The 24711-nt window shown below is 41.8% G+C and overlaps 3 protein-coding genes across 5 annotated transcripts in view; 2 read left to right on the forward strand and 1 right to left on the reverse strand.

Moving 5' to 3' along the window:
• Positions 1-440: 440 nt before the first annotated feature.
• On the reverse strand, positions 441-7962 carry mmp23ba (matrix metallopeptidase 23ba). Its single transcript, XM_077604772.1, has 8 exons — positions 7602-7962; positions 4681-4817; positions 3476-3615; positions 2626-2793; positions 2383-2547; positions 1883-1993; positions 815-941; positions 441-743 (listed from the first exon to the last, which is right to left on the reverse strand). The coding sequence occupies exons 1-8, from the start codon at positions 7779-7781 to the stop codon at positions 569-571; spliced, it is 1203 nt and encodes a 400-aa protein (XP_077460898.1). The 5' UTR covers positions 7782-7962; the 3' UTR covers positions 441-568.
• An 881-nt stretch (positions 7963-8843) lies between these two features.
• ubiad1 (UbiA prenyltransferase domain containing 1) lies at positions 8844-12301 on the forward strand. Of its 2 annotated transcripts, none has more exons than XM_077615525.1 (3): positions 8844-8884; positions 10044-10670; positions 11518-12301. In XM_077615525.1, exons 2-3 carry the CDS (start codon positions 10127-10129, stop codon positions 12003-12005), a joined length of 1032 nt encoding a protein of 343 aa, XP_077471651.1. In that variant the 5' UTR covers positions 8844-8884; positions 10044-10126; the 3' UTR covers positions 12006-12301. The 2 variants fall into 2 exon arrangements, with proteins under 2 accessions (XP_077471651.1, XP_077471642.1); XM_077615516.1 differs by lacking the exon at positions 8844-8884 and adding an exon at positions 9016-9272.
• Positions 12302-13159: 858 nt separating this feature from the next.
• mib2 (MIB E3 ubiquitin protein ligase 2) overlaps positions 13160-24711 on the forward strand; it is a 34028-nt gene continuing 22476 nt past the window's right edge. The window contains exons 1-2 of one of the 2 annotated variants that reach the window (XM_077604801.1): positions 13160-13305; positions 22934-23317. In XM_077604801.1, the coding sequence (XP_077460927.1) occupies positions 23095-23317 (223 nt within the window). In that variant the 5' untranslated portion in view covers positions 13160-13305; positions 22934-23094. Of the gene's footprint in view, positions 13306-19044; positions 19207-22933; positions 23318-24711 lie in introns of those variants that run through there. The other variant, XM_077604793.1, reaches the window with a different exon arrangement.

The raw sequence follows: 24711 nt of genomic DNA on the forward strand, positions 1-24711 counted from the left end.
ACTGATAGACATCAAATTCATTTGAGATGGAGTGACTTATTGAATACATCTTATTTTAATGCTGTCAGCCCCTCCCGGTCAAAATGGATCGGACGTCTATCACCATCAGTTGCAACCAATTAGTATATATGGAAGCGTAACAGTAGTAGGATGCTTCACTGAGGACTTCAGTTAAAGTAGTCATTGAAGTTGACTTGAAGTAAATGTGGTACATTTTGAGCCAACTAGGGATCACAATGGCGGCGGAATGCAGGGAACTGAGCTAAATGGTTAAAAAAGCGCGAGAACTGAAGAATTTGAGTTATGTTTAGTTACAATCCTTAGTTAGCATGGCTTTCTGGGAGTTTTTGTTAAACAAATCATTGAACAAGTGATCATAAGTAGTAGAATGCGTTTTCTTAGTGGGAATGCCTTTCTACCTCTCAAGAAGACTTCAAATGAATGGATACCAAAGCTTGATTGTTTATTTAGTTCATGTGGAATTGCATTAGCAAAATCAACAGTAAATAGAATAAAAGGTACGAAAGAAATATGTGCCCATGTGAAAGAAATGTCCGCATTCAGTCCTTTAGAATCGCACGCGCACTCGCCATGAGTATTTAGTGAGAAATTTGTCTTTCTTCTTCACGATGCAGGTGTATGTGCCCTCGTTGATGGCGTTGGCCACGATGGTGATGTGGTCGTTCTTCAAGGTGATGTAATTCGGATGTGAGAACTCGAGAAGCTCGCCATCCTTGTACCAGCTGAGAGGAGTCAATGCAGGCGTGCCGGCTTACAACACAGCAAACAGTGAGCAAATGCAGGTCATACTCACAATACTTTGCCTTTCTTCGATGCTATTTTCTTCCCGCAACGGAACGTCAGCTTTTTGCCCTCCACCACCAGCTTGTGTTTGGTCCTTGGGGGTGTTGTAGTCGGTGCCGCCGTTGGGAAAGGGAATGCTGGCGGGGGAGGAAAAAAACAAATGTAGTCGCTGAGAACTCGGCAAATATTGAAAACTTTGTAGGGCGCGTATTTAACTCATTGGCTGACACCCGCATATAAGCCGCTTTTGTCGGACAAAGAAATGATAACTGAATCGAGGGTACCGCTTATATGCGCATAAAAACACATGTACGAAACTGCAAGTTGACGCCGCTATGGCATGATGACGTCATAACAAAATGGCGTCATGATGTCACGACGCACGCGACTTTCCCCGATACGGTCATTTATTTCAAAATAAAGAAAAGATAAACAGATAAAACGCTAAACTAATTTTATTTTGACGTCTTTGAATGAAATTCAAGAAAAAAACGTACATATCTTGCATAAAACGTTTTTAAAACAAAGTCCCAGCTTTATTTGAATTTAGGTTGTATTCCAACATGTAACTTCTAAAGCCAAAGCAAGTCAGATAGATTTGCCCTCAAGGTGACAAACCTTATCCTAATGGCCACCTAATTCTCCCAAACATCCATCTGAACCGTCACCAACCTCAGTATCAACAAGGCGAGTCGGCTTGGAGAACAGCCGCTCTGTCTAATGAAGCAGAAATCCAAATTGACCTGCTGCGTCTCTAACCCTGGAGCCACAGTCTGAAATTCCAGCGGTCTGGAGGGGCTGAGGAATTTTCCACAGCCTTACGACGTTTCCCAATCAACAATGAGGAACAGATTAGAGCCGGCCAAGGATTCGTATCCTGCCGCCTCCTCGCTCTGGCCCGACGCAACAACCGAGCGGGTGGAGCCCGTGACATGATAGTGTAGCAAATCTACACGGATGCCGGACGCCGTTTTATTTGCTTCCGACCTGTTGGCTGAAGGATCACACGCGGCAGCGCCGCAAAGTGCTCAAGCAGAGGAACTCGTCCTCCTCTCCACTTGGACCGTTGCTTTCTTACCGTAACAGAAATCGCAGCTGGAGGGGCAGTGCTTCTGCATCAGCTTGCGCTTGCTTTCACAATAGCCTTTACGAGCCCACGCCGGACAGATGAAGAAGCGGTCCAAGCATCCTAGAGGAGACACGATGTGGGTCACTGAGCAAATGGATCATAATCAAAAAGCAGATCACACAATGTCATATCGCCAAACTCAAAACATGACGGTCGTCGGAACACTCCACGCAACACGGTCCGTCTTGCAAATCAACAATTAGCTCATTGTGGTCGACAGTCATGCTTTTTTGGCATAGTTTGGACTTTGGCAGCATCATTCATTTTTCATTGCTATGGTCCCAAAAGACACTCCGTTGATTAAAAAAAAGCGCCACCCCCATCTTAAAAAAAAAAAAAAAAAGGCTGCCTGAGAAAAAAAGGGGGACAGAATTTCGATTGTCACATTTTGTGGGAATCGTAAACCACATCCCTGACAATAGAGTACTGTTGCGGGTTTAGGATCGTACCATAGAGACGGTGCAAACCCCACACCTCGTCCTGTGTGATGAGCTTGCGGCCGGTCAGAGTCGCATTCAGGTGCATGATCGCTTCCGGGTGCCTAGAGTGCATGAGTCCCAACACGTGACCTATCTCGTGCGTCGCCACGTGGACCAAGTCCGTGAGCCAAACTCCTGTAACCGATCACACGGCCGGCCGATGAGTGTTGGTCGCGCGCCGCACGGCCGAGCGGGACCCCGCCGCGCGTTTGCCTTTTTTCCAGCTGAAGCGCATGTTCCCCAGAATCCAGTATTCGGAATCGTCGAAGTGGATCTCGCCCGTCGGCGGGAAAAAGGCGTGAGCCAGTTCTCCCGTGATGCCGTCGAAACAGTGGTGCAAGTAGGACTGCAGGCAGTCCGTGTGGTTGATGGGGTAGAAGCCTGCAGAAAAGGCAGAAATGTGCACAACCCCGTTCAAAAAGCAGCATCTCACTTTAACAAATAGGAATTGCTTTGCAAAATTCTGCACCCCCCATAGATGAATTGGACCTCCATCCCCATTAGTTGCAGCCACTGAGCTAAAAATGGAGGTAGCCCACTCTTGCTCTCAGTAGCTCAGTGAATGTCCATTGCCAATCATCTCAGTCAAAGTGGATTGGATAGCTATCTCTATCAAAGGTAGCCAATAAGCTAAAAACAAAAACAAAATAGAGGTAGCCCACTCTTGCTTTGTGGATGGTCATTGGTTTCGAGTCCAGAAGTGCAGAAGAATTGGGCTTCTGTCACCATCAATGGTAGCCAATGAGTTAAAAATAAGAAAATGTTTGACTCAAGGTATGGTGACGATTATTGTCGCGTTTGTAGCAAACCCCCCCTTTGGGAATTCGGATTTGAGACTTCACTGAAGCAAAATCAAATCTGCAAAGTGCATGTCTCAAAAGTCAAAATTCCTTCTACTATTAATTATGTTCAATAAAACAAAAAATAAATAACTGTCCCCTTCCTTTCCCTTCATCTGATAAGCCTGATAAGGTTTGTCTGTGATGTCTTGCCCTAAGTGTACCACCGTGTGGTTTTATGATTTCAGGATTTGGAGGCTTCATGGAAGATGGACAGGACCCACCGATCTTAATGTCAGCCTCCTGGTCTGCCGGCACCTCTCGGAAACTGAAAGGGGAAACGTCGCTCCATGCCGTGAAAGCCTTTGCGATGCCTCGACGTGTGTCTGTGGCATTGATCAGGTTTGTGGGATAGGACAGCAACCTAAATTGAAACAAAAGCCGTGAGTTATTAGCCTACACTTTTTCAATACAGTTTCTGAAGACAAAATGCAAACATACAAAGCTCACTCAAAACCCAATTCTGACACTATGTATGCAGACTGTGTAATACCACTCCTAGTAGAAGTTTATTGTCACACAAACACTTCAAATGTGCTTGAATTTGTGCTTTAAAAAACGCCTTAAAGACTCGGAAACATGTTAAAACACATAAAACAACAGATATTTTAACATAAATGGTAGCAAAAAAGTAGACTGATAATAGAATATAATCAGAAGCATATATTCTTTATCTTCTGCACAAAACGATGAATATGAACTGGGGTCTAATGACTGACGTGCCTATAAGTCTGTAACATACTGCCCTCCGGTGGTCACGTTGCGTATACTACAAAAAGCTGCAATTTCATGACGTACACACTATTTACATTATATATTACATTCTCTTACGTTATGTCTGTATATTTGATAAAAATAATGTTAAGAATATTTTTCACTCATTTAAAAACATTACAAAACATTGTTGATTTTTTTTTACTAGAATGGAATTAATTGCATATTTTTTAATAAGAAAATATAATTTCATAATTATATTAAATAGGGTCGAATGTTCTAATGTTTTCCCCTATTAACCCTTTAATGCACATTTTCTAAAACTTATCAGGGACTTATTTAACTCAATGGCTGCCATTGATTATAAAATACAATAATGATTAATCATGAAACCCATCTAAAATAACCAATGCTCATATGTAAAATGTTTTAAAAGACCAAAAATAGTCCCTTGCTCTATAGAAGGGTTCAAAGTCTTAAGAGTTTTGAATAGTTTTCCACTGCAGTCACCACTCTAACTAAAAGGGTTTAAAAAATAATAATAACATGAGCATACTTGAAAACATTTCCACTCATTTTAATGGGGAAGGTGATTTTTAACTCAGGTGTGGTCATGGAAATAATTACTTAAATTGGGTGCCATTCATTCACTGGCTCCATTCTAGTTCAAATGGATGCCTAAATGTATAGAAATGCAAATTTAGCATAAGGATACTTGTAAGTGAGCTTGAATTTGTCCCATTTGAGCTTCTCCGGGGTGAGGGTGTAGCGCTTGTTCCTGGAGAGGTGCAGCACTTGCGAGTGGGCCTCTTTGCGCATTCCAATGAGCAACACGGTGGTGTAAGCTTCTTCCTTGGACGAAGAAAAACCTTTGATTAATCACCTCACACAGCCTCTCAAAGTGAATTTAGGACCTTGGCAGTGGACCGAAGAAGGCTTGAGGAAGCTCGTGAGGAAATTGAGGGAGATAGATGACTGTTTTTTTTGGAAGATGATAAGCGTCAGAAGCCATGCGAGCATAATTCCATTTGTCAACGCTAACAACGGTACCGAGATGCTAATATTTCATTGACTCCAAGCGAGACACTTGCTATGAATTCCACCTGACGGAAAATGAAGAAGTCAGCGGTGAAAATTGCTATTCAAACATGCTTTAGAGGGCAAATTCCAGGTAATAACACCTGGATTAGGGACACTTCGTATAACTTTCACAGGCAATAACTGGGTGCTTTTTCAGTTCAGTGCACTCATAAATGACTTGGCTGTGACTGAATACAATTTTAACTCAGTCTTGGCAGCAATATTTCACATCAGTGCGCACTTTTTACCTTTCCAAAATATAAGGTTGACTGCTTTCCTCTGTTTCAAAGGACACCTTATTAATAAAAGTGAGACCTCGAGATACAAGTCACCTGATTTACGACCTTTCTGTCAGTTTTCATAAACGAGAGCTGTTTTGTAACGCATCTATTCCGGTCAATTCAATACCGGTTTCAGCACTTACGGTTTATCGAGATATTTTAGATAACGGTTTCTTTCCAACATCCAGCGGAACCGTTTTAAAAAAACTTGGATGAAATGGGTGTTGAGGAATGGCACAAAAGTCTTAGTTTTCATTGTGATTAGGCTTTTTTTTAATGGCCAGGTTTCCTTTAGCATTTTGAAAAGCTCACCAATTGTCCTTATTCACTGTTGCATCTGACTCCCAAATCTCAGGCAGCTTCCTGTTCCTGCCTCACCCATTCACGATAAATAGATGCAGTGCTTCCTTTTCAAAATACTGCACCCACAGAAAATAGAGTCCCATGTGGTACTTTCAACACAGACACCTTTTATTCCCACACTTCAAATTTATACTATAAAACGAATGATCTCATGAGCTATTCAAAACAGTTTGCCTCCATGTTTCAGATGGCAAAGCCATCACCGATATTTCTTTCGGGTGCTTCTCTTGCCAAATCAAACGAGCTAACAAGTAACGATATACCGTAAACTCAGAGGCACTCCAGACTAAACACGGCAGACTGGAAAGGTAAACATTTTAAACACCTCTCAAAAATCTTAAGGAACCATCATCTCCAGAAACCCTCATGGCACCCAATATCTTCCTTTTAAATATATATATATATATATATATATATATATATATATATATATATATATATATATATATATATATATATATATATATATATATATATATATATATATATATATATATATATATATATATATATATATATATATATATATATATATATATATATATATATATATATATATAAAAAGGAAATGAAAAGACTCATTAGGTACTAATCTCATTTGTCTGCCTGGCTGTTCCACCACACGCAGCAGATGCTTATCTTAGGATGTTATGTAACACTGCCGGAGCACTAATAATGAGTGTGTGTAGCAAAAGGAAATGAAATAAAGTCAGCAACATACAGAGATCCATAGATTGGAGCTTTTCCTCTGGAAGATGACATGCAATGCATTGTGAATGAAGTCATTTGCTGGCAAAATTCTCGCGATTGAAATCAGACCTGTCGTGCAGCTCTCGCACACTGAACTGAAACACTGTGTGAAAATTGGATGACCCCCATCCTAAGTACCCGTAACTAACAAACTGCAGATCGGCACTGACTTGTCAGTTTTGTTTGAATAAGAACAATTGGCAATCTAAATCAAGATCAACTTGTGGTGAATTTGGAAAATATATGTTGACCTGGAAGGCTGCCAGTAAATGGTTGGCATGAATGGCATTGAAAATACAGACATTTGTCCCAGGTTAAATGGATCTTTATTGTTGTCAATGTGAGGCAGACTTAAATACCGTGACATACTATTAGCTTTATCAAGGGCCTGAATGTTTTCCTGTTCTTATTTCTTTGGATTTAATTATTTTTTTAAATTATTAACTTCTGACAACATTTTTTCCATAAAATGTAGAATAAAATAATGATTATAGTTAAAATAACACTAACAATAATATCATTAAGGTCATTTTAATAATATCATGTGCTGCCTGCATACTGTATGTTGACATTATATTTTGGGTTGTATAGGCCACATTTGTTACCCAATTGTTAACAGTTAGTATAAAGTAAATATTAATAGTAAACAGCTTACATGACCCATAATGAGATGAGATGGCTACATAAGTGAATGCCTGTTTATTTGTGTGTGTGTGTTTTTTAATGAAGTTGTTTTGTTGTATTGGATAAACAAAAATATTTGCCAGCCCTACAAAAGGTTAAGCACATTTTCATGTATCTGGACGTGAATAATATTATTGTACTTCCCACTTTGTCACTATAGACTGACTACTATTTTTTTTTCTCTTGCATGCTGCCACCACATCAAGAAAAGTGCAAGATTTTAACAAGTACCATTTGCCACTGCTTGGACAAGTAGCACAACTTTTCTTAAAAGTAACAGGAATGAAATTCTTTTATAGTACTAAAACGTCAACTCATTGCCTTCTCTTACCATCAGATTTTTTCCCCCACTATATAATACTACTAGCTATTTAGCTGTACTTAGTAGTGTTAGTAAGTAGTATATTACTACAGTAGTTTATTAGCACTTTTTGATAACATGGTGGAATAAAATAACAGGAATCGGGCAGCAGCATACCTCGGTCCTCCAGGAGGGGAACGCGGCGCTCCGGGGCATCCCTCCGAGCAAGAGTCCCAGCAGCCCGGCCACCAGGAAAGGCGCCCACCGCCACCCCCACCTCCTCCCGCAGCTCCCCCCTACGGCCGCCGCGGAGGTGCGGTGGCACCTCCGGGGGAACGGCGTTGGCGAACGGTCCATCGAGCGGCTACTCTTCGGCCATCACGCTGGCTCTGCCGTGTGCCGGATCTTTTTTTTTTTTGCGAGTCCCGCGTGGGAAGGGACGTGCGGCCCCGTGCGCGCGCGCGTGTGCGTGTCTGAAGCGTGCAGCAGCCCCGCTGCTTCCTCGCTTCCACAGGCTTGGTTTCACGTTACTGCTCACGGGGCAGCAGGTCAGCGTCGAGACGCTCTAATTGGAACCAAACGCGCTCCGTCCATCCTGGAGCCACTGCAAACTTCTCCACTCTGGCAGCCAGCGCGAGCACGTGGCCTGTAATTTCCAACTTGGCTCCGAGTGGGCCTTTTTTAAAGGCAATTTTGCTGGATTTTTGTACTCACTCACTTTAAGTAGAGCCACAGACACCATATAAAGAGGAATTCTGTCATGTATACTATGCATTCTCTCATCTCATCTCATTTTCTGAACCATGTTATCCTCATTAGGGTCGTGGAGGGTGCTGGAGCCTATCCCAGCTGACTCTGGGCCAAAGGTGGGGGGCACCCTGAATTGGTGGCCAGCCGATCGCAGGGCACAAGGAGATGGACAACCATGCACGCTCACACCCATACCTAGGGGCAATTTACAGTGTCCAATAAGCCTACCATGGAGTACCCGGAGGAAAACCCATGCAGGCCCGGGGAGACCTGGACTTAAATCCAGGCCCCACTCTAAATTGCTCCTAGTGTGGGTGTGAATGGTTGTTTGTGTCCTTGTGCCCTGTGATTGGCTGGTCACAAATTCAGGGTGTCCCCTGCCTCTGGGCTGAAGTCAGCTGGGATAGGCTTCAGCACCCCCCGCGACCCTAGTGAGGATAAAGCGGTTCAGAAAATGAGAGATGAGATAATATGGTGGAATATAGATAGAATATATAAAATGCAATTTAACACAAATTTTCCTCTGATTATAAAATGTTTTTTTGATACATGTGAAATTGTTTTTTATTCAAGCAACTTTTTTGCTTGAAGTATAATGTTGTTTTGAGTTTGGGGTAGGACATTTTTGCCCACATCTTACTACTTGATCTACGTTATGCGCATGCGCGTCCTGAGTCCCCGGATAGGCGGACCGGGTAGAAAGAGTTGTGGTAAGTTTTTTACTGAAACATTTCTCCTCTAGCTCTTTATATATGTTTCATCTTGAAACAAAACACAAGACATCACTTAACACTTAATTTTGCGAAAAAGATACACAATAGGTGATCATTATTTTGGGCTGTTTCTAACCGACTGGGCAAAGCCGGAACAATTTTACGCTTGGTATGTTTTTTTCGAGCCTTGTATACGGTCGGACGTTCCTCAAAGGAAATGGTGCCGGTCAGACGAATCAGGGGTGAATGGCCACCCAGACGAATCCCTCCAAGTTGACACGTAGACCCTGAACGCGTTTTTCGTCTTTCTCGCTTCCCAATGTGGCCAGCGATGTTCGGCTGTGACCCAATGGACTCTTCCTTTCTTCCGGGGTGACCATAACACGTAATGTGACATTTCCTCCTCCACCCTTTCCCGATAAACGGATCATTAGCTTCCATTAGCGTTTAGCCGGTTAGCTTTAATCCCATAATCTCACTATTTGGACTCCACAGTAAACATAAAGTGAGCGCTGTTAACATACGCGTGTGCATTTTTTTTTGTATACTCTGGTGTTTCTCAAAAATGTCATTTAATTCCAGTATGACCTGCCACGGCAATGCTCACCTGTCACCCAAATATTGTCCATTTATTGGAATCTAATACTTGCTTTGTCTTTACAACGTCGTGTAATAAAAGGGACATTATTAGATCAATGGACTTGTTACATGGGTTTTGGTAAAGAGGTTCGATTTACCATGGCTGCTATTCTTTTTTTCATTTTCTTTTCAAAATCTGCGGTAGCGCATCGAGTAAAAATTGTTGTCAACACTTTTAGGTTAAATTGTTCTTTAATGGAATTTCAGTTTATTTTAATGGGTGGTAATGGTCAGTTTCATTCCTCGGGCCTCTTGGACAACCTGCCAAAATGTGCTTTTTGCGCACAAATAATTGAATGATGTATCGGGCCACATCAAAGATAAAAAATATATATATTTAATATAAGCACAATTAACACCAAATAGAACAAGCCTTGGTAAATTTACACACTTAAACGCCACCTTTGGCAATGGAATTGATTTCATTATCAGGCGCAATATGAGCTGGTTTATCCACCCAAATGTATCAAATAGAAGAGCGTGTTGCAAATGGCTGTTTTTTTTCTTCCCTTCCTAGGAACACCTGACGTTGACATCAGGCATCATCATCGGTTGTATAAATAGCCATCTGAGGAACTGGCCAAACAGCCCAAATTCAGCATGACAGAAACTTTTGTACTGGCCGGAACCAACGGCCACAACGGGCAAATGTGGCACACGGCGACCGCCGACACGGTGCCGGGGGGTCACGCCTCCGGCGCCGACCGCGTGTCCAGGATGGCCCGCGTGGCCTCTGACGTCAAGCACACGTGCGCCGCCTACGTTCTGGCGCTCAGGCCATGGAGCTTCAGTGCCTCGCTCACACCAGTGGCACTGGGAAGCGCGTTGGCGTACAAGTTAGAGGGCTCGGTGGACTTGGTTGTCCTCATGGTGTGCGCCGTGGCCGTGCTGGTGGTGCATGGCGCGGGCAACCTGGTCAACACTTACTACGATTTCTCCAAAGGCATCGACCACAAGAAGAGCGACGATAGGACTCTGGTGGATGAGATCTTGGCGCCGCAGGATGTTGTCATGTTTGGAGCCTTGTTGTACTCTTTGGGGTGCGTCTGTGCCACCTTGCTCTTCTTCCTGTCTTCACTCAGACTGGAACACCTGGCCCTGATTTACTTTGGGGGACTCTCCAGCTCTTTTTTGTACACCGGAGGTACGTACAGTGGTCCTACACCCTTCATCCGCCCGCCCCGTTGCCGTGTGCTTGTTTCGACTCTGGCCACTCACGTTCCAGACATGACTTACTACTCTAGACCTGTTTACTTTTGCCAGCCCTAATTGAGCTGCACTGTAAATCCTAACTACAGATCCTTAACAAGAGCTGATTAGCTTGAAGCCAAGTCCTATATTTATGTCAACTGAAGATATTAAGTAAATATAGCTGAAAATTATTTTTTAATGAACTTAAGTTATTCCTTTATGTTAATATTGTATATGTGATTAACGGTGCCCTGGCTGCCACCTTGGAGTCATGAGTCCGATCCCTGGTTGGAGCAAAATATTCTATATTTACTGAAATGGAAGTCCACTTTACTTAGAATTGAGTTAACATATTTAAACCCAAGCCCTATTCACGTGTGTAAGTTCAAATCTGTGTTTAATTAATTAATTTTCCAGTAGTCACAACAGTGGATAGCTATTCAAAAGCAGACACTTTGACCCCTAATCTTTTCATTTAAATATGATTTTAGGATTAGGTCATATTGTATTTGCCTTAAGGCATTAATGATTACCATATTAATATACACAAAGTTGTGGATATTACAAAATACACTGGTTCGGATCCCAAAATGACACTCAAGTTTAAAAAAAAATCTTTCATCCAATTTATGCTAGCCATTGCTGGCTTTAGACGTCCAATTCATTTCAACCGAAAGACCGGCTCTAACCGCCCCTGTTTCAGTGCCGTTGACGGCGCCAAACCTCAAATCCATTTCGACCGGGAGGGGCGAACAAACGTTGGTTCACGACTCGGTGCGCGTCTTGTCTTGACTTCCCAGGAATCGGTTTAAAGTACGTGGCCCTGGGAGACGTGGTCATCCTCATCACCTTCGGCCCGCTGGCCGTCATGTTCGCCCACGCCGTGCAGGTGGGCTACCTGTCGGTCCTGCCTCTGGTCTACGCCGTCCCGCTGGCGCTCAACACCGAGGCCATCCTACACAGCAACAACACCCGAGACATGGACTCGGACAAGCAGGCGGGCATCGTCACGTTGGCCATCCTCCTCGGGCCCACGCTCTCCTACGTGCTCTACAACCTGCTGCTCTTCATCCCCTACGTTCTCTTTTGCATCCTGGCCACGCGCTACACCATCAGCATGGCGCTGCCTCTTCTCTCGCTGCCCATGGCCTTCCCGCTGGAGAAGGAGTTCCGCAGCCGGTGCTACACCAAAATCCCACAAAAGACGGCCAAGCTCAACCTGCTCATGGGACTTTTCTACGTCTTTGGCATCATTTTGGCTCCTCGGGGCAGCCTGCCCTTACTGTGAATCATACTCTCGCTTTTTTTTTTTCAAATATAGACTGTTCACGGTTACCGTCTCATGCTTTAATTTATTTGCTAATTTATTTGTCCTGTATGAGTAGAGATTTTGGCGTGTTCTCTCTGACTGTGGACAGGTGATTGTTTATTCAGTATTAAGTTCTAGTTGCCATATTTCATACAGATGCCTGAAAACATCCAAATGTCATTGAGCATACTAATTTGTACTGGGTAATATTTCTTTGCTTTTGCCAGCCAACTAGTATTTCTTTGCATTCAAATTAAAGTGGCTGATGCTTATTACTTTGTTGTACTATTTCCTATATGAATATAAATGAGCTGAGACCTGAATTAAACTGGCAAATGTGTTTAAAATATTCCATTACGGCTCTAAAACAACAAAACCAACAAGAAACATTCGTATCCATTTATGCACCAGAAAAATATCATGAAAATTACGGCGATATATGTTTTAATGACTTTGCTGTTTGGATAAGGAATAGAATTCTCCCAATGGACGAAGAATGTGCACATTTACATACATTTGTTATCCTGCGATAAGCATACGCTGACCAGCAGGGGGTGGTATTGGTCAACTGAAAAAAAGCTCCAAAATGGGAACGAGATATTTGAGGTACACTTTGTCGGATTTTTTGGGGAATTGACGTTCTCTATTTAACAAATGGCCCCACCATTGCCGATGCTAGACATCAAACCAAAATGAATTTGCAGCGCCAGCACTGGCTACTGTGTCAGTGCCATTGACGGCGACGGACGTCAAATCCTTTTTGACCCGAGACGTGTTTAGAAACATCGCATTTTTTACATTTGTTGACTTTGGGCGAGAAATGAGATGCACCTCACCAGGATTCACTTCAAATTGGACGTCCATCACCGTCATCTGCGGTTCATGAGTTAATTAAGGAGCTACTGTACTTCCTAAGGCTCCAGGAAAATATCAATCAGTGTTCATTCTCCTCGTAACCATCCATATGATTTGTGTTTTATTAGATTTTCTTTCATACATACAATAGAATGAGTACTAAATATAACGATTATAATGGTGATAAAATAGGGCAGCTGGCTAAAAAGTGGCAGCCCAAGTGCGTTTTCATGTTTACGGAAGAACCCGAACGCAGCCTCACGCGTGACGTCATCTATGGGCGTGTTGTCATGGCTGTGCGCTGCGAGACCCCTCAATTTGGTACCCATTTATTTCCCCTAATTGCGCCCATGTCAGCGTTGCTTGGAGGCCGGATTATGGAATTATTGCTTTCCACAAAGTAGACATCCTTGACAAAGATCCGGTAAGTAACTACGCTGTGCAACAAATCTCTTTTCACGCCAATAAACGTTGCCAAACATGGGTTAGCTTGCTAGCGTCAGCGTTTGACAAGCTACTGACACACACATACACACACATACACGCGTACACTAAATATATCGGACACTATTAATCCATTTGGAATAATACGTAATCATATTTTCAAATCACAATTGCACCGGGTGGCACTTTGTAGAACAGAAAAAGTGCTTTTGGTTTTGGATCCATATTTATTTGTTTAGAAAAATAGTGAGCGGAGGCAGGTGCTTCTCACTTGACAGCCCAAGACAGGCTCAGTTCGGCCGGATGACGTTGCCATGCCTTCCGATAGCTTCAGCATTTGCTTGGAAGTCCATATCGTTAAAATATACCTTAACCTTTTCATACTGTGATGATTTTGCCCTTGCAGGTTATTCATCGAACACATTGGCTGCCAATGACGGCGCTAGACGGTTCATTTTTCTGGCCCCCCGCCCCCTACTCAAAATGCAATGGACGTCTAGAGCCGTCAATGGCACGGAAGCGTGATCTATCACAGCCAATCTTACCAGTTTAAATGAAAACGTTGTTTAAGTTAAATACTATGAAAACTTTGGTGTTACCGGGGCCAGTTGGCTGTCATTTTATAGTGATATGTGAAATATGTGATATGTCAAATCTATTTTAAATTGTGACATTGAAGGTCTTGTATGTCAAATTCATTGTGACTGGAAGTACTGGCAGTGATCATTCACAAGTCAGCCTTCCCAGTTAAAATTGATTTGACATCCAATATCAATTAATGAGGTAGACTAGTGAGACAATGGAGCACACTAGTGGATTATGTCTCACTATTAATATAGTTTTTACTGCTTGTGCTATTTTTGTCAAGGTCCCGGGTGTCAAACTCATTTTGGTTTGCGGTGCACATTAAATAATGGCCTTTGATCACATTATATTTTTGGCCTAATGAGTTTATGTAGCACTTAATTTGTCCCACCCATTTTCCCCCAAAATATATTTGCATAATAGCTTCAAATTTCACAAAAATGAATATTCTCATTTACAGAGGATTATCGTGTCGTGAATTTTTTTTAAATCAATAAAAATGAGAGACCAATTTTAAGAATACTATCAATAAATGTTTTCATTACTACGTATATGCAAATCTCAGTGTATCAATGTAATGTATAGACATAATTTTAGATTTATATACATTTCCACATCTATCTTAAAATCATGACAAGTTCTATTTGACTCAAAGTAATTACAAGTAATTACAATGCATTCGTAGGCATTGTGTTATCGTGACATGTATGTCAATACTCCCTTTTGCAGAAATGTTTCATTAAACGCGCAACTTTGCATACTCTTTTTTTTTTTTTTAACGACACAAGAAAAAAACAAATAGCCACTGGTGGCTTTAGATGTATTCTTCATTTTTTTCAACGGGGTGGTGGTGAATGATCACAGTTCCAAATGGATTAGACATCTTTCCTTGTCAAATAATGGCATTAAATCATCATTCACTGTCATTTCTTAAGATCACCATCATACCAGACCAACAGCCTGTTTGCCAATATCCAAAGATGAGTTTTTCTGTTTATTGCAAGCTATCTTCTCTCCACTTCTTCTCTTTGGGTTAGGCCGATACCAACATCCTGTTACATTGATGGCAAAATGAACTCTGGGTTTGTGTTCCTCTTTTAATTCCCATGGTTTATGCAAATTCAGTTAAAAGGTCAGTCACAGAACCCATTATAGCTTCGGACGTTACATACAGATGTTTTGTAACGTATTTTTTTTTCTGAAAAATGGCGGCTTTCCATTCATTAGAAATGAACTCCCAGCCCACCCCGTTTCTTTCTCTCCTGAGCAACCCTCCCACTCAATCCAAAATAAGACCCAAAGCCCCCTCCCCAAAATTGCCTTGCCCCTCCCCCTTCCTGTCTGCTCACTGGCATAGCAGCAAATGGTGTCCCTGCCAGCTGTGAAATACGGCCATCCTTATTGTGGTGCGTATGCGCCTGTGCATATTGATTTGTAAACAGTGAGTCAGTGACCAGAGCCAGCATCCTCATATGATGGAAGACATCTGAAATCCTTATGGACCGGTCGTACAGAGTGCAAAACGACATGGAGCTGAATAAATACCCCCATCTCGTCCCTGGTCATCCTCTTCCGTTCTTTCCATATTTCAGATTTCACATTTGAATCCAACATTCTCGTTGTACGGACATCATCGCCGCGCCCCACTCCGTAGGCACAAACTTATATTAATAGTACATCTGTTACATTTGTAGCCAATGTGTCTGTTGAACATTGTTAATCCATTTACAGTCATACCTCTACTTACGAATGCAGTACGAAATTTTCAGGTTACAATTTTTTTATATGCAAATGAGTGACTTGAGATACAAAAAAGATCCAAGTTACGAAATCCCCCAAAAAGTAAATGCATTTCCTTATCTGTTATTTTGAAAATATTGTCGCGGATGCATTGATTTTCACGTTAGAACATCGCTACCCTCTACTGGGCTCTCATTTCATCGCTCTCATTCTATCTCATAAAATGACAATAAAAGCATTCAATTTAATTCAATTGGCTGTCTCACAACAACCACTATCCATGTTTCAAGATTCTCTCTTACATACTTGTCCACCTCAGCTAACTGCTCCCCTTATTAATGATTGCAATTCCCCTTATTAAGCGATAAAAACCATACAAATGCAACGCGGCACATATTTCCACACACGCACACAAACATAAGGCACAGGTAAAAGTCTAAAATGTATGTAGTATGTATACTACCAAGTGGACGGCTTTCGGCCCTGGTAGACCGGGCTCTTGCTTCCATCTGGTGGACAAACACGGGTATTACGTCTCCCATAATAATGGCCACGGAGGGAACTATTTCAGCAGTGCAGGGCAAATTTTCATATGCTTTATTTATTTTAAGACATTAATAAATCATTTCCTTATAATTTTCTCTCATTTTTGTGTTTCCTCACATCTTTCATACAAAATTGGGACACTTTGACCAATTTTAAAGGGTTTTGTTGGTAGTTGTGTGAGGACCGTGGAACGAATTTGAGAATTTACATCTACTTATGAAATTTTCAAGTTACGAAAAAAAATCTGGAACCAATTAATTTTGTAAGTAGAGGGGCCACCGTACTTAATTTCCTCATGAAGAATTGTAATGTCAAGAAGCAAACTGCCTGGCGATATAAAGGTAATAAGTTTCATGACTTACGGGAGTATTAAACTTCTAAGGTATCATTTAATTCAGGTTTAGCTCGTTTTTCCAGATATTAAAATAGAAATGAGTGGAAAGGACGGAGCAGGAACAGAGCATTTTGCGATACGCAATATACTCTGACGTTGACTTGTGGTAAGTGAATGGTGAGACTTGATCAAGGCTGGCAATGTTATATTATTTTTACTACTGGCATCCCTCACAGTACCTTTTGTATTGTCTGTCGTCAGCTGCCACTGAGCTATTTTCATTGTTTCCATGCTCATAGAGTGCAGTAGTTACACTTGGTTTGTGCAATTGTGTTTGAGATTAAGCTCCAGAGTCGCAGGCCTTTTTGCGTTTCAGCTTTTTTTCTGGCTTTTCTTTTTAAACAAATCTAATAATGGCATTTTTAGAGGTTTTTTTAATTGCGGAATGCAAAAAAATCTGAAAAATTGACCCTTTTTGATGGCATTATGGGTGGTTGACTTTGGTTTTTACTTGAACTCAATGGAAGTTTGATTAAGTTAAATTCAACGTGTGTCATGTTAATACCCCACTTGTTATCAGCCCACAGACGATAAGTGTGATCTTCTGTGTGAAAGCCATTTTGGTCATTCATTTGTATTCAAAATGATTCAACTCAATCAACTCTTGTTTCTAGTCACGTTTAATAATGACTTGCAATCTATCCACGAATGTCTTTTTCTGAGTTCCACACAGAAAAAAATGATACATCCCTTTTTGTACTTTGTACAGTATCGTGTAAGATTGTCCGATTTCTTGCAGTAGTCCACTATTTTAGCCACTTTTAGCCACAAATGCAATATCTTTCTTTATAGACAGAGAACATTTTTAATGTTGGTATCTTTTTGAGCAGGGGATTTGAAATTTACAGGTGGCAAAAAAGTGGGTCCATGCCTGTAATAAGATTAGAAAAGTGCAATTTATTCCTCTTTTCTACTCTATATAAAATGCTATCTCTTTAAGGTCTGTCCCCGGTTTGCAGTAGTCGGCCTAAATAAACACGTTTGACTGCTCACAGCTGTGCCAACTGCTCAGCTACCACAAATTCTAAACCACCCCCAGCTTGAAAGCTGCCAAATGTTTCATGTTTGGAACTGGGAAGCTGACAGGTATCCTTTCAGGTATGTTAACAACACCCCGTTGACAAGGAAGAGGCATGCAAGTGAAAATTTCCAGCTCATTTTTTTTATCGCCTTTTGCCAGCAATTGCGAGATTTTCAAATTCGTGTTTAAAGCCGCCGGATGGTTGTCCGAACACGTGAAGCTGCAATGGCTGTGATAACACGCACTTTCCGCCTCCCAAATTTGCGTAGAGCTGATCGAAGACGGTATGAAAGCAGTGCTCAATGCCTTGTTACATAATACCTAAACACTTTTTAGAAACACTAAGTTCAGTGTAAACAAGTAAAGTGGCAACATGACGGTGTCATATTTATGGTGGAGGGCTTTTGTCTAAGGTGCTAGTGTCAGCTCAACAAGTAAAGGAAGCGAAGTCTACAAAGTTTTTCAATTGACATGATCTTTTGTATGAGACAGTTTGAAAGCTTTCTCCATGGTCCTTTTATTGAGCAGTAAATATAAATAAGGAACAAAAAAATAGCTTTTCAGGGGCGAGAAGTGTTTCAGATTATAAAATGAAGCGCAAACTGAAGTGACAACCTCCTCACAAGTGAGAACAACTGGAAGAGGTTGTAGTGAAAGCCTGTAATCTATAATCCTTATAAAGTGTGATTTGTGGGTGTGGAAGTGTGTGTGTGTGTGTGTATGTTATGATTCTCTCGCTACGTTTGTCCACACCGTGCAACGTAGAAAGTTGAGTTTTTTTCTGGTGGCCAGAAACGGGTGTCGGATCCTAATAGACGATGATTGAATTTCTTCACCTTCTCCAAGTGTGTAAACTCAATCTTTTATTTGTTAAACAACCGTTTTTCAAAAGAGAATTTTTTTAAAAGCGCAACAATTGTCTTTTGGCTTCGCCGGTCGCCCCTGCTTTTATTGTCATAAAAGAAAGAAGCAAAACTTTGGTCATTCGTTAAATGCACATTTTTTTGGAAGCTAATTATCCTACACAATCTGTTTAGTGTCAAATATATGTGTACTAAAATCTTGGTGATCTAAAAATTGAGTTTATACAGTGAGATGGCTCATCATCCTTTCCTCATCTTTTTCTAGACTTCCTGTAATTTCATTTTTCAAAAACACGCCCCCCCCCCCCCCACACACACAAGAGTTGAATGTGCACGTAGCATATGACTCAGTATTGATTGGCGAAACAAAAAGAAATGATCAAAGAGTGAGTGACCAGCACATTGGATTAAGTTTCCTCCCTAAAAGAGTGTTGCGTCAATAGATTAGACGCCAGTCTTGTGATGTCCTTGAGTAACATCTGTCAGCGGAGGGGGGGGGCAAGAGAGAGAAAAAGCTGCTTGTTCCAAAAACCAAGGGCAAGGTTCACAACAAACCAAATACAAAGCACAGGCCAGAGAAGGTCCACTCCCCATTAGCGAAATGACTGCATCCTGCGCAGTGCTCTCACACTCGGTCCCGTCTACTGTCCTCACTGGATCAAACGGCATTCTCTCTACCATTAGGAAACCGGCTGCCTGACATGTTCAAAAGTGGCCTGAAGATCATGGGGCGTGAGTAGATTCTCATTTTTAATCCGCAAACATGCTCCCTTTTCTGGTCAAAGGTTGATCATGTTTTGGCTTTTCAAGTCCTACAATTCTGCTGTAGCCCAACAACTTGGGAATGCTTGACATACTATACGTATTTGGACATTTCAGGGCAGCTTAAAATAGGGAGTGCCAAGATTTATTTCAGGCTCGTCACCTCTGTGGAGAAATGGCTTCAAATGTGTTATTTGCTCAAGCCCTGTATTGATTTTTGTCAAGGTCCTTTGGCCACCAAACCATTCTCACATAAACTAGTTCCAGCCGCTTTTTAATCTTTTTAAATTAAACCTTTACAGGGCAAGTGACTATTTTAGGTTTAAAAATGCCTTCTACAAATGTGTGGACATCACATTTTGGGTCATGTAGGCCACAATATTAATATTTTGTATATACGTAAGTGAGCCTTACATGACCCAAATTTTGACATCCATGTTTGTGGAAGCCAGGTCTAAATTATTATTATTTTCAATTATTATTCATTTTTGTATTTTTAATTTGTATTAAATGACTAAATACATGAAAAAATAATTGAAAAATGTATGGCCTTCACTGACATATATTTTCATTTCATAGTATTCAACTCATTGCCCACTATTGAGAATAATTTATGTCCAATTCATTCAAAGTGGAAAGCCTGGCTACGAATGTTCATGTTTCACTGCCATTGACAACACTAGATTTCCCACAAGTGGACGAGGCTGGCAGTGAATGATCGCTGCCAGCCTCTCCCAGTCAAAATGGATTGGACATCTAGTGGCGCCACTCGCAGCCAATGAGTTAAATGATGAAATGAATGCAAAGCAATTACTTGCTGTCGGAGGGAAAAAAACTGGCAAATGCGTGGAAAACAGCCACACGCTTCAAGCAAGCCCACACGTGATGCTGATTCATTTTCCATTTTGGTGCAGCTAACTGATTGCAATCTCTGTGCTGAGCCAGGCCTGCTGGTGGCTTGTGTCAAGAATGACAAACATGCCATACCTCTCTCATTGTGCGCTACACCACTTGCAGGCTTACAAAAAGTTGCCTGACTTACAGTAAATGGTGGGGACACGCACCCATTTGTTCTTTGCATGGAGTGTAATTATTTGCAAGATGGACGCACACCTATTGTTGGTGTGTGGAGGAGGTTGACGTCGTCTTCCCTGGTTGAAGCACGAGATGACGGAAGTCACTCCAACTGCTGTTGAAGCCTGAGATCCGTAATCCCACCACCTTGTCTTGAACCCTTGATTGTAAACAGGCTGCCACATCTTTATAAACAGAGATCAAGTCTGCCTGCCTCTAAATCGTACCTCCAGGATTAACTATTGAATTCCTATAACATTCATTTTCCCTACCGCTTATCCTCACCGGGGTCCTGGGAACTAACTATGGGCACCAGGTGGGGGAGACCCTCAATTGGAGACACGCAACCAATTTAGGGGTCATTTAGAGTGTTCAACCAGCCTACCATGCATGTTTTTGGGATGTGGGAGAAAACCGGAGTACCCGGAGAAAACTCCCCTCAGGAATGTCCAGACCTGGGATCGAACCTTCGATCTCAGAACTGTGGGGCCGACGGCCTATCCACTCGGACACCGGGCCTCGTGTTCCTATGACAATGGGACCAAAGGAGACTAGAAAATAGATTTTCCTCCTTTTGGAAAAAAATGAATGTGAATCTGTGTCCTAACCTTAAAAGATCGTCTATTCTCACTGAACCTTGAGTGTAAAAAAAATTGGAACGAGGGCCAATAATTTTCCATACTTGTTCTAAGACAAAGGCTGAGTTCATTTCTCAACAGGAAATTATTTTTTTCCTGTCCTCCTATCACCTCGAAAGCTAAATGAAGCCTGCTGTTTCCTTTTGAAAAGCATGAACACGAAGATCTGTGACTTTCTCACTTGAAGCTCATTGTCACTGTTTCTGACCAAAGAAAAGCTTAAAACAACAGAACAAATGGTGTTTCATTATTAGTGCGCTCACCATCTGTCATACTTGAGTTCAAAATGCAATCTCTAATAAAAAGAATTCTGATTGGCTTATTTGTTTACGTGCCATGCAGGGCAAAAATAGCTAATGCGGTTTTCGTCTTCTTTTTCTCGAGACGAAGATGCATCTCATACGATTTTGACCGAAACTTCTTGTGTGGGAGTCCTCGCTTGAATAGTGTGTGGCTTTTTTACTTGTCCATGCCAGTCCAGGCCTGTTTATCTTTTTATGTGCACGGCCGCTATTCTTTTTCGTCACGTGTGCACAATGATGGCACAGCAAAGTAGGTGGCTTTTTTTAAGGGTTGGTGGGTTGGATCTTATTTTTTTGTTTTATTTTAGTTCTTCAAAAAGCTCAGGATACTTGATGGATGGTTCAAATTAGCTACGGCGTTTTAAAATTCATTTTCTATGTCTAGACTTGACAAATGAGTCTGTCAGTTTAGATGAGCAATTTGTGTTTAAAGAGCCACTTTTATCACCAGTTCAGCCTGAACGTCACCATATGTTTTCCCCGCTTTAGAAAAGAGCTTAAATACACGGGTAGTATTATCATAGTCTCGATAATCCTAGGGACATTGCAGACAAAAGAAGAAAACAATGTCAAAATCAGCAGATATAAATGGCAGCTGATTTGTTGTTGAGGTCATTGTGAACACGGGTGCTGTGGAATACAGAATAGAGATTGTTATCATGACATTGCTTCTCTAGAAAATTCAAAAATCATCACAGGAACCCCAGCAACTTTCACTATTTTAGGACGTCTCTTTTTTATTAAATTAGAGTAGAACGGTAGTTTCGCTGTAAAAAAAATCTGTCAGTTTAAAAACATTAACTGGGATTTCCTGTATTCTTAATTTTTTTTAAATGACTCATTCGTTTTCTGGGCTTGTCCTTCCTTCCACTTGTCAAAACATGCCTTATGGAGCAGTTTTGTGCCATCCATAAATAATTGGATTAGATATTTACAGGAGAATAGTAGCACAAGACACAATTGTATTATATCATGTTCAAATATCACTGTCCGTAAAAGGCAATTAGTAAAAGGAAGTTACATTGTGAGAGAGGAGATGCAATGTAGGGTATTGGGTTATGTACGATAGTACGAGTAATAGGTCTTAAAAGGGCAACTTAGAATAAGGTAGTGGAACTCTCCATTTTCATTTTGGTTTTTCTCATAAGTACTACCGCTTTCCTCTTGACGTACTTCCAAATAAATCCTTGTCGTCAGATATGAGTGAGAATGTGGGAGTTGTGTTTGTTCTATAAATATTGGCTAGTAACAGCATACCGCGTTGCACTTTTTACATTTTTTTGTTATACGTTTATTTTTATTTGGCCATTTAAAAGTCACTTTCTCACACAAACAGAAAATTCCATTTTTAGCTGAATGGTTTGCCTAAGGGATCCTGACGAGTTTATTTTTCAGATAAACAAGCCGCAAACTTCTGTGTTTGTGTGATGATGCGCTTGTGATTAGCAAGGCATTTCCACTTACTGGTTTCTTAAGAAATAAGCGTGAACAAACCTTGAATAATAAGACTAACCCACTGGAATTTAAATTAATGGATGTTCCTCCTAGAGCGCCATTTAAGAAATGTAGTCAGGCGACATATCAGTTTTAATTTCAGTTGAGAAGCAGCGGCGCAGAGCCATATCGACTTGAAAGTTGAGAGTCGTAGCGTTTTACGGCTTAAACTGCATTTCTTTCTTTCAGTCACCCCCGATCTGCTCTCGGAAACCCACCTGGTACCGTCACTGCCCGCAGTCTCGACAGCGCGGGCCTGTGGGAAGGCCCGGAGGCGCAGCGGAAGCGACAGCGCTTCCAGGCATCGGCCATCGAGTGCGGCTCACGGGCCGGGCCCCTGCCGAGGCGACATGGAGGTGGGCATGCGGGTAGTTCGAGGCCTAGACTGGAAATGGGGAAACCAGGATGATGGGGAGGGCCACGTGGGGACGGTGGTGGAGATCGGGCGACAGGGTAGCACCACCACTCCAGACAAGACGGTGGTCATTCAGTGGGACAGCGGCACAAGGACCAACTATCGCACTGGTTATCAGGCTGCCTATGACTTGCTGCTCTATGACAACGCTCAAATTGGTAAGTGCTTTGTAATCTAGTCACTAATCAATATGATCCAGTTAGGATTTTGGTGAGAGGGCTAGAAAATCATGCGTAAAATGTTTTGGGGATTTTTGGAGTCAATATTGAATCTCTTTGCTTTTATGCAACTGCATGTTGAAGTACAGACGCTCCCCTACTTACGAACGAGTTAGGTTCCGAGCGATTGTTCATAAGTTGAATTTGTTTGTAAGTTGATTCAGTGCTATATTTTCTATTATAATTTATGTTTAAGGCCTATATAAGTATATTGAAGGTTTATATAAGTGCATTTGTATGTTTAAGGCTTGTATAAGTAACATGCATTGGTTTGTACTGAAAAAAACATTTAATAAAATGGAGAGAATATGTACAGTACTGTATAGCGAGAGAGAGAGATTTATGTACAGTGGTACCTCGTCATACGACCGTTCGTCATACGGAATGCTCGTCTTACGGGGGAAATTTCGATCGAATAATTCGCCCGTGATGCGGTCAAAGTTTCGTGATGCGACCAAGCCAGGTTGCCATGGCATTTTTTTGGCATATCTTTCGTGTATAACAATATTTACGAGCACCGGATGAGCTATTCAGACCAGGAAACGCACAACGCGCATGCGCGGTGAAAAGAGGGCTTTCTGGGTAATGAAGTATACTCGTGCTCGCAAAAGTATCCCCGGTAGCAACTCTATCATAGGCGCCGTTCGATGGGACGCGAACACAGATGCTACAAGCTAAAAGGAGCCGCTAGCCAGCGCCCTGAAGCTCTCATGAGCAGCGGGGCGATCGCTGATAAAAGACTCTGCTCGTTGGCTGCTCATAAGAACATCGGGGGCACTGGCTCGCAACAGCATCCCCGGTAGCAACTCTATCATAGTCGCCGTTCGAGGGGATGCAAACACAGATGCTACAAGCTAAAAGGAGCCGCTAGCCAGCGCCCCTGTAGCTCTCATGAGCAGCGGGGCGATCGCTGATAAGACTGCTTGCTGCTCGTTGGCAAGTGGTCGTGCGTTCTCCGATTGTGAGGACATTTGTGTGCATCATTTTCGGAATATTTTGAAGGGAATAGTACGACAGCAAACAGCCCATCGATAGCGAACGTGAGGGTGGAGTGTTTGTTCTGTTTACGAGTGCGTTGTGTGGAGGGAAAAAAAAAACGAAGCCCCTCTCCCCTCGGCGAAATCCGGCCAATTTTAGTTAGATTAAACACTTTATTTCTATTAAACCACTCGTTATTTATTACTTTGTCAATATATGGCGAATTATAAGAAATAAAACATTTTTTTTCAATCCAATATCCTGTTTCTGGTGTTTTTTTCAGAGAGTTGGAACGAATTAAATTGTTTCCCATTCATTTCAATGGGAAACTTTACCTCGAGTTACGAGTAACTTGT

Source organism: Stigmatopora argus, chromosome 1 (assembly GCF_051989625.1).
Source record: "Stigmatopora argus isolate UIUO_Sarg chromosome 1, RoL_Sarg_1.0, whole genome shotgun sequence".
Classification (NCBI taxonomy): domain Eukaryota; kingdom Metazoa; phylum Chordata; class Actinopteri; order Syngnathiformes; family Syngnathidae; genus Stigmatopora; species Stigmatopora argus.

Bases quoted from the DNA above. Each gene is read 5' to 3' on its own strand.
- mmp23ba (XM_077604772.1), bottom strand. From the start codon at position 7,781: ATGGACCGTTCGCCAACGCCGTTCCCCCGGAGGTGCCACCGCACCTCC. The intron at 1,994-2,382 runs GTACGATCCTAA...TGTCTCCTCTAG, and splicing joins GGGTTTGCACCGTCTCTATG to GATGCTTGGACCGCTTCTTC. The intron at 744-814 runs GTGAGTATGACC...GACTCCTCTCAG, and splicing joins TCGAAGAAAGGCAAAGTATT to CTGGTACAAGGATGGCGAGC.
- ubiad1 (XM_077615525.1), top strand. From the start codon at position 10,127: ATGACAGAAACTTTTGTACTGGCCGGAACCAACGGCCACAACGGGCAA. The intron at 10,671-11,517 runs GTACGTACAGTG...TTGACTTCCCAG, and splicing joins CTCTTTTTTGTACACCGGAG to GAATCGGTTTAAAGTACGTG.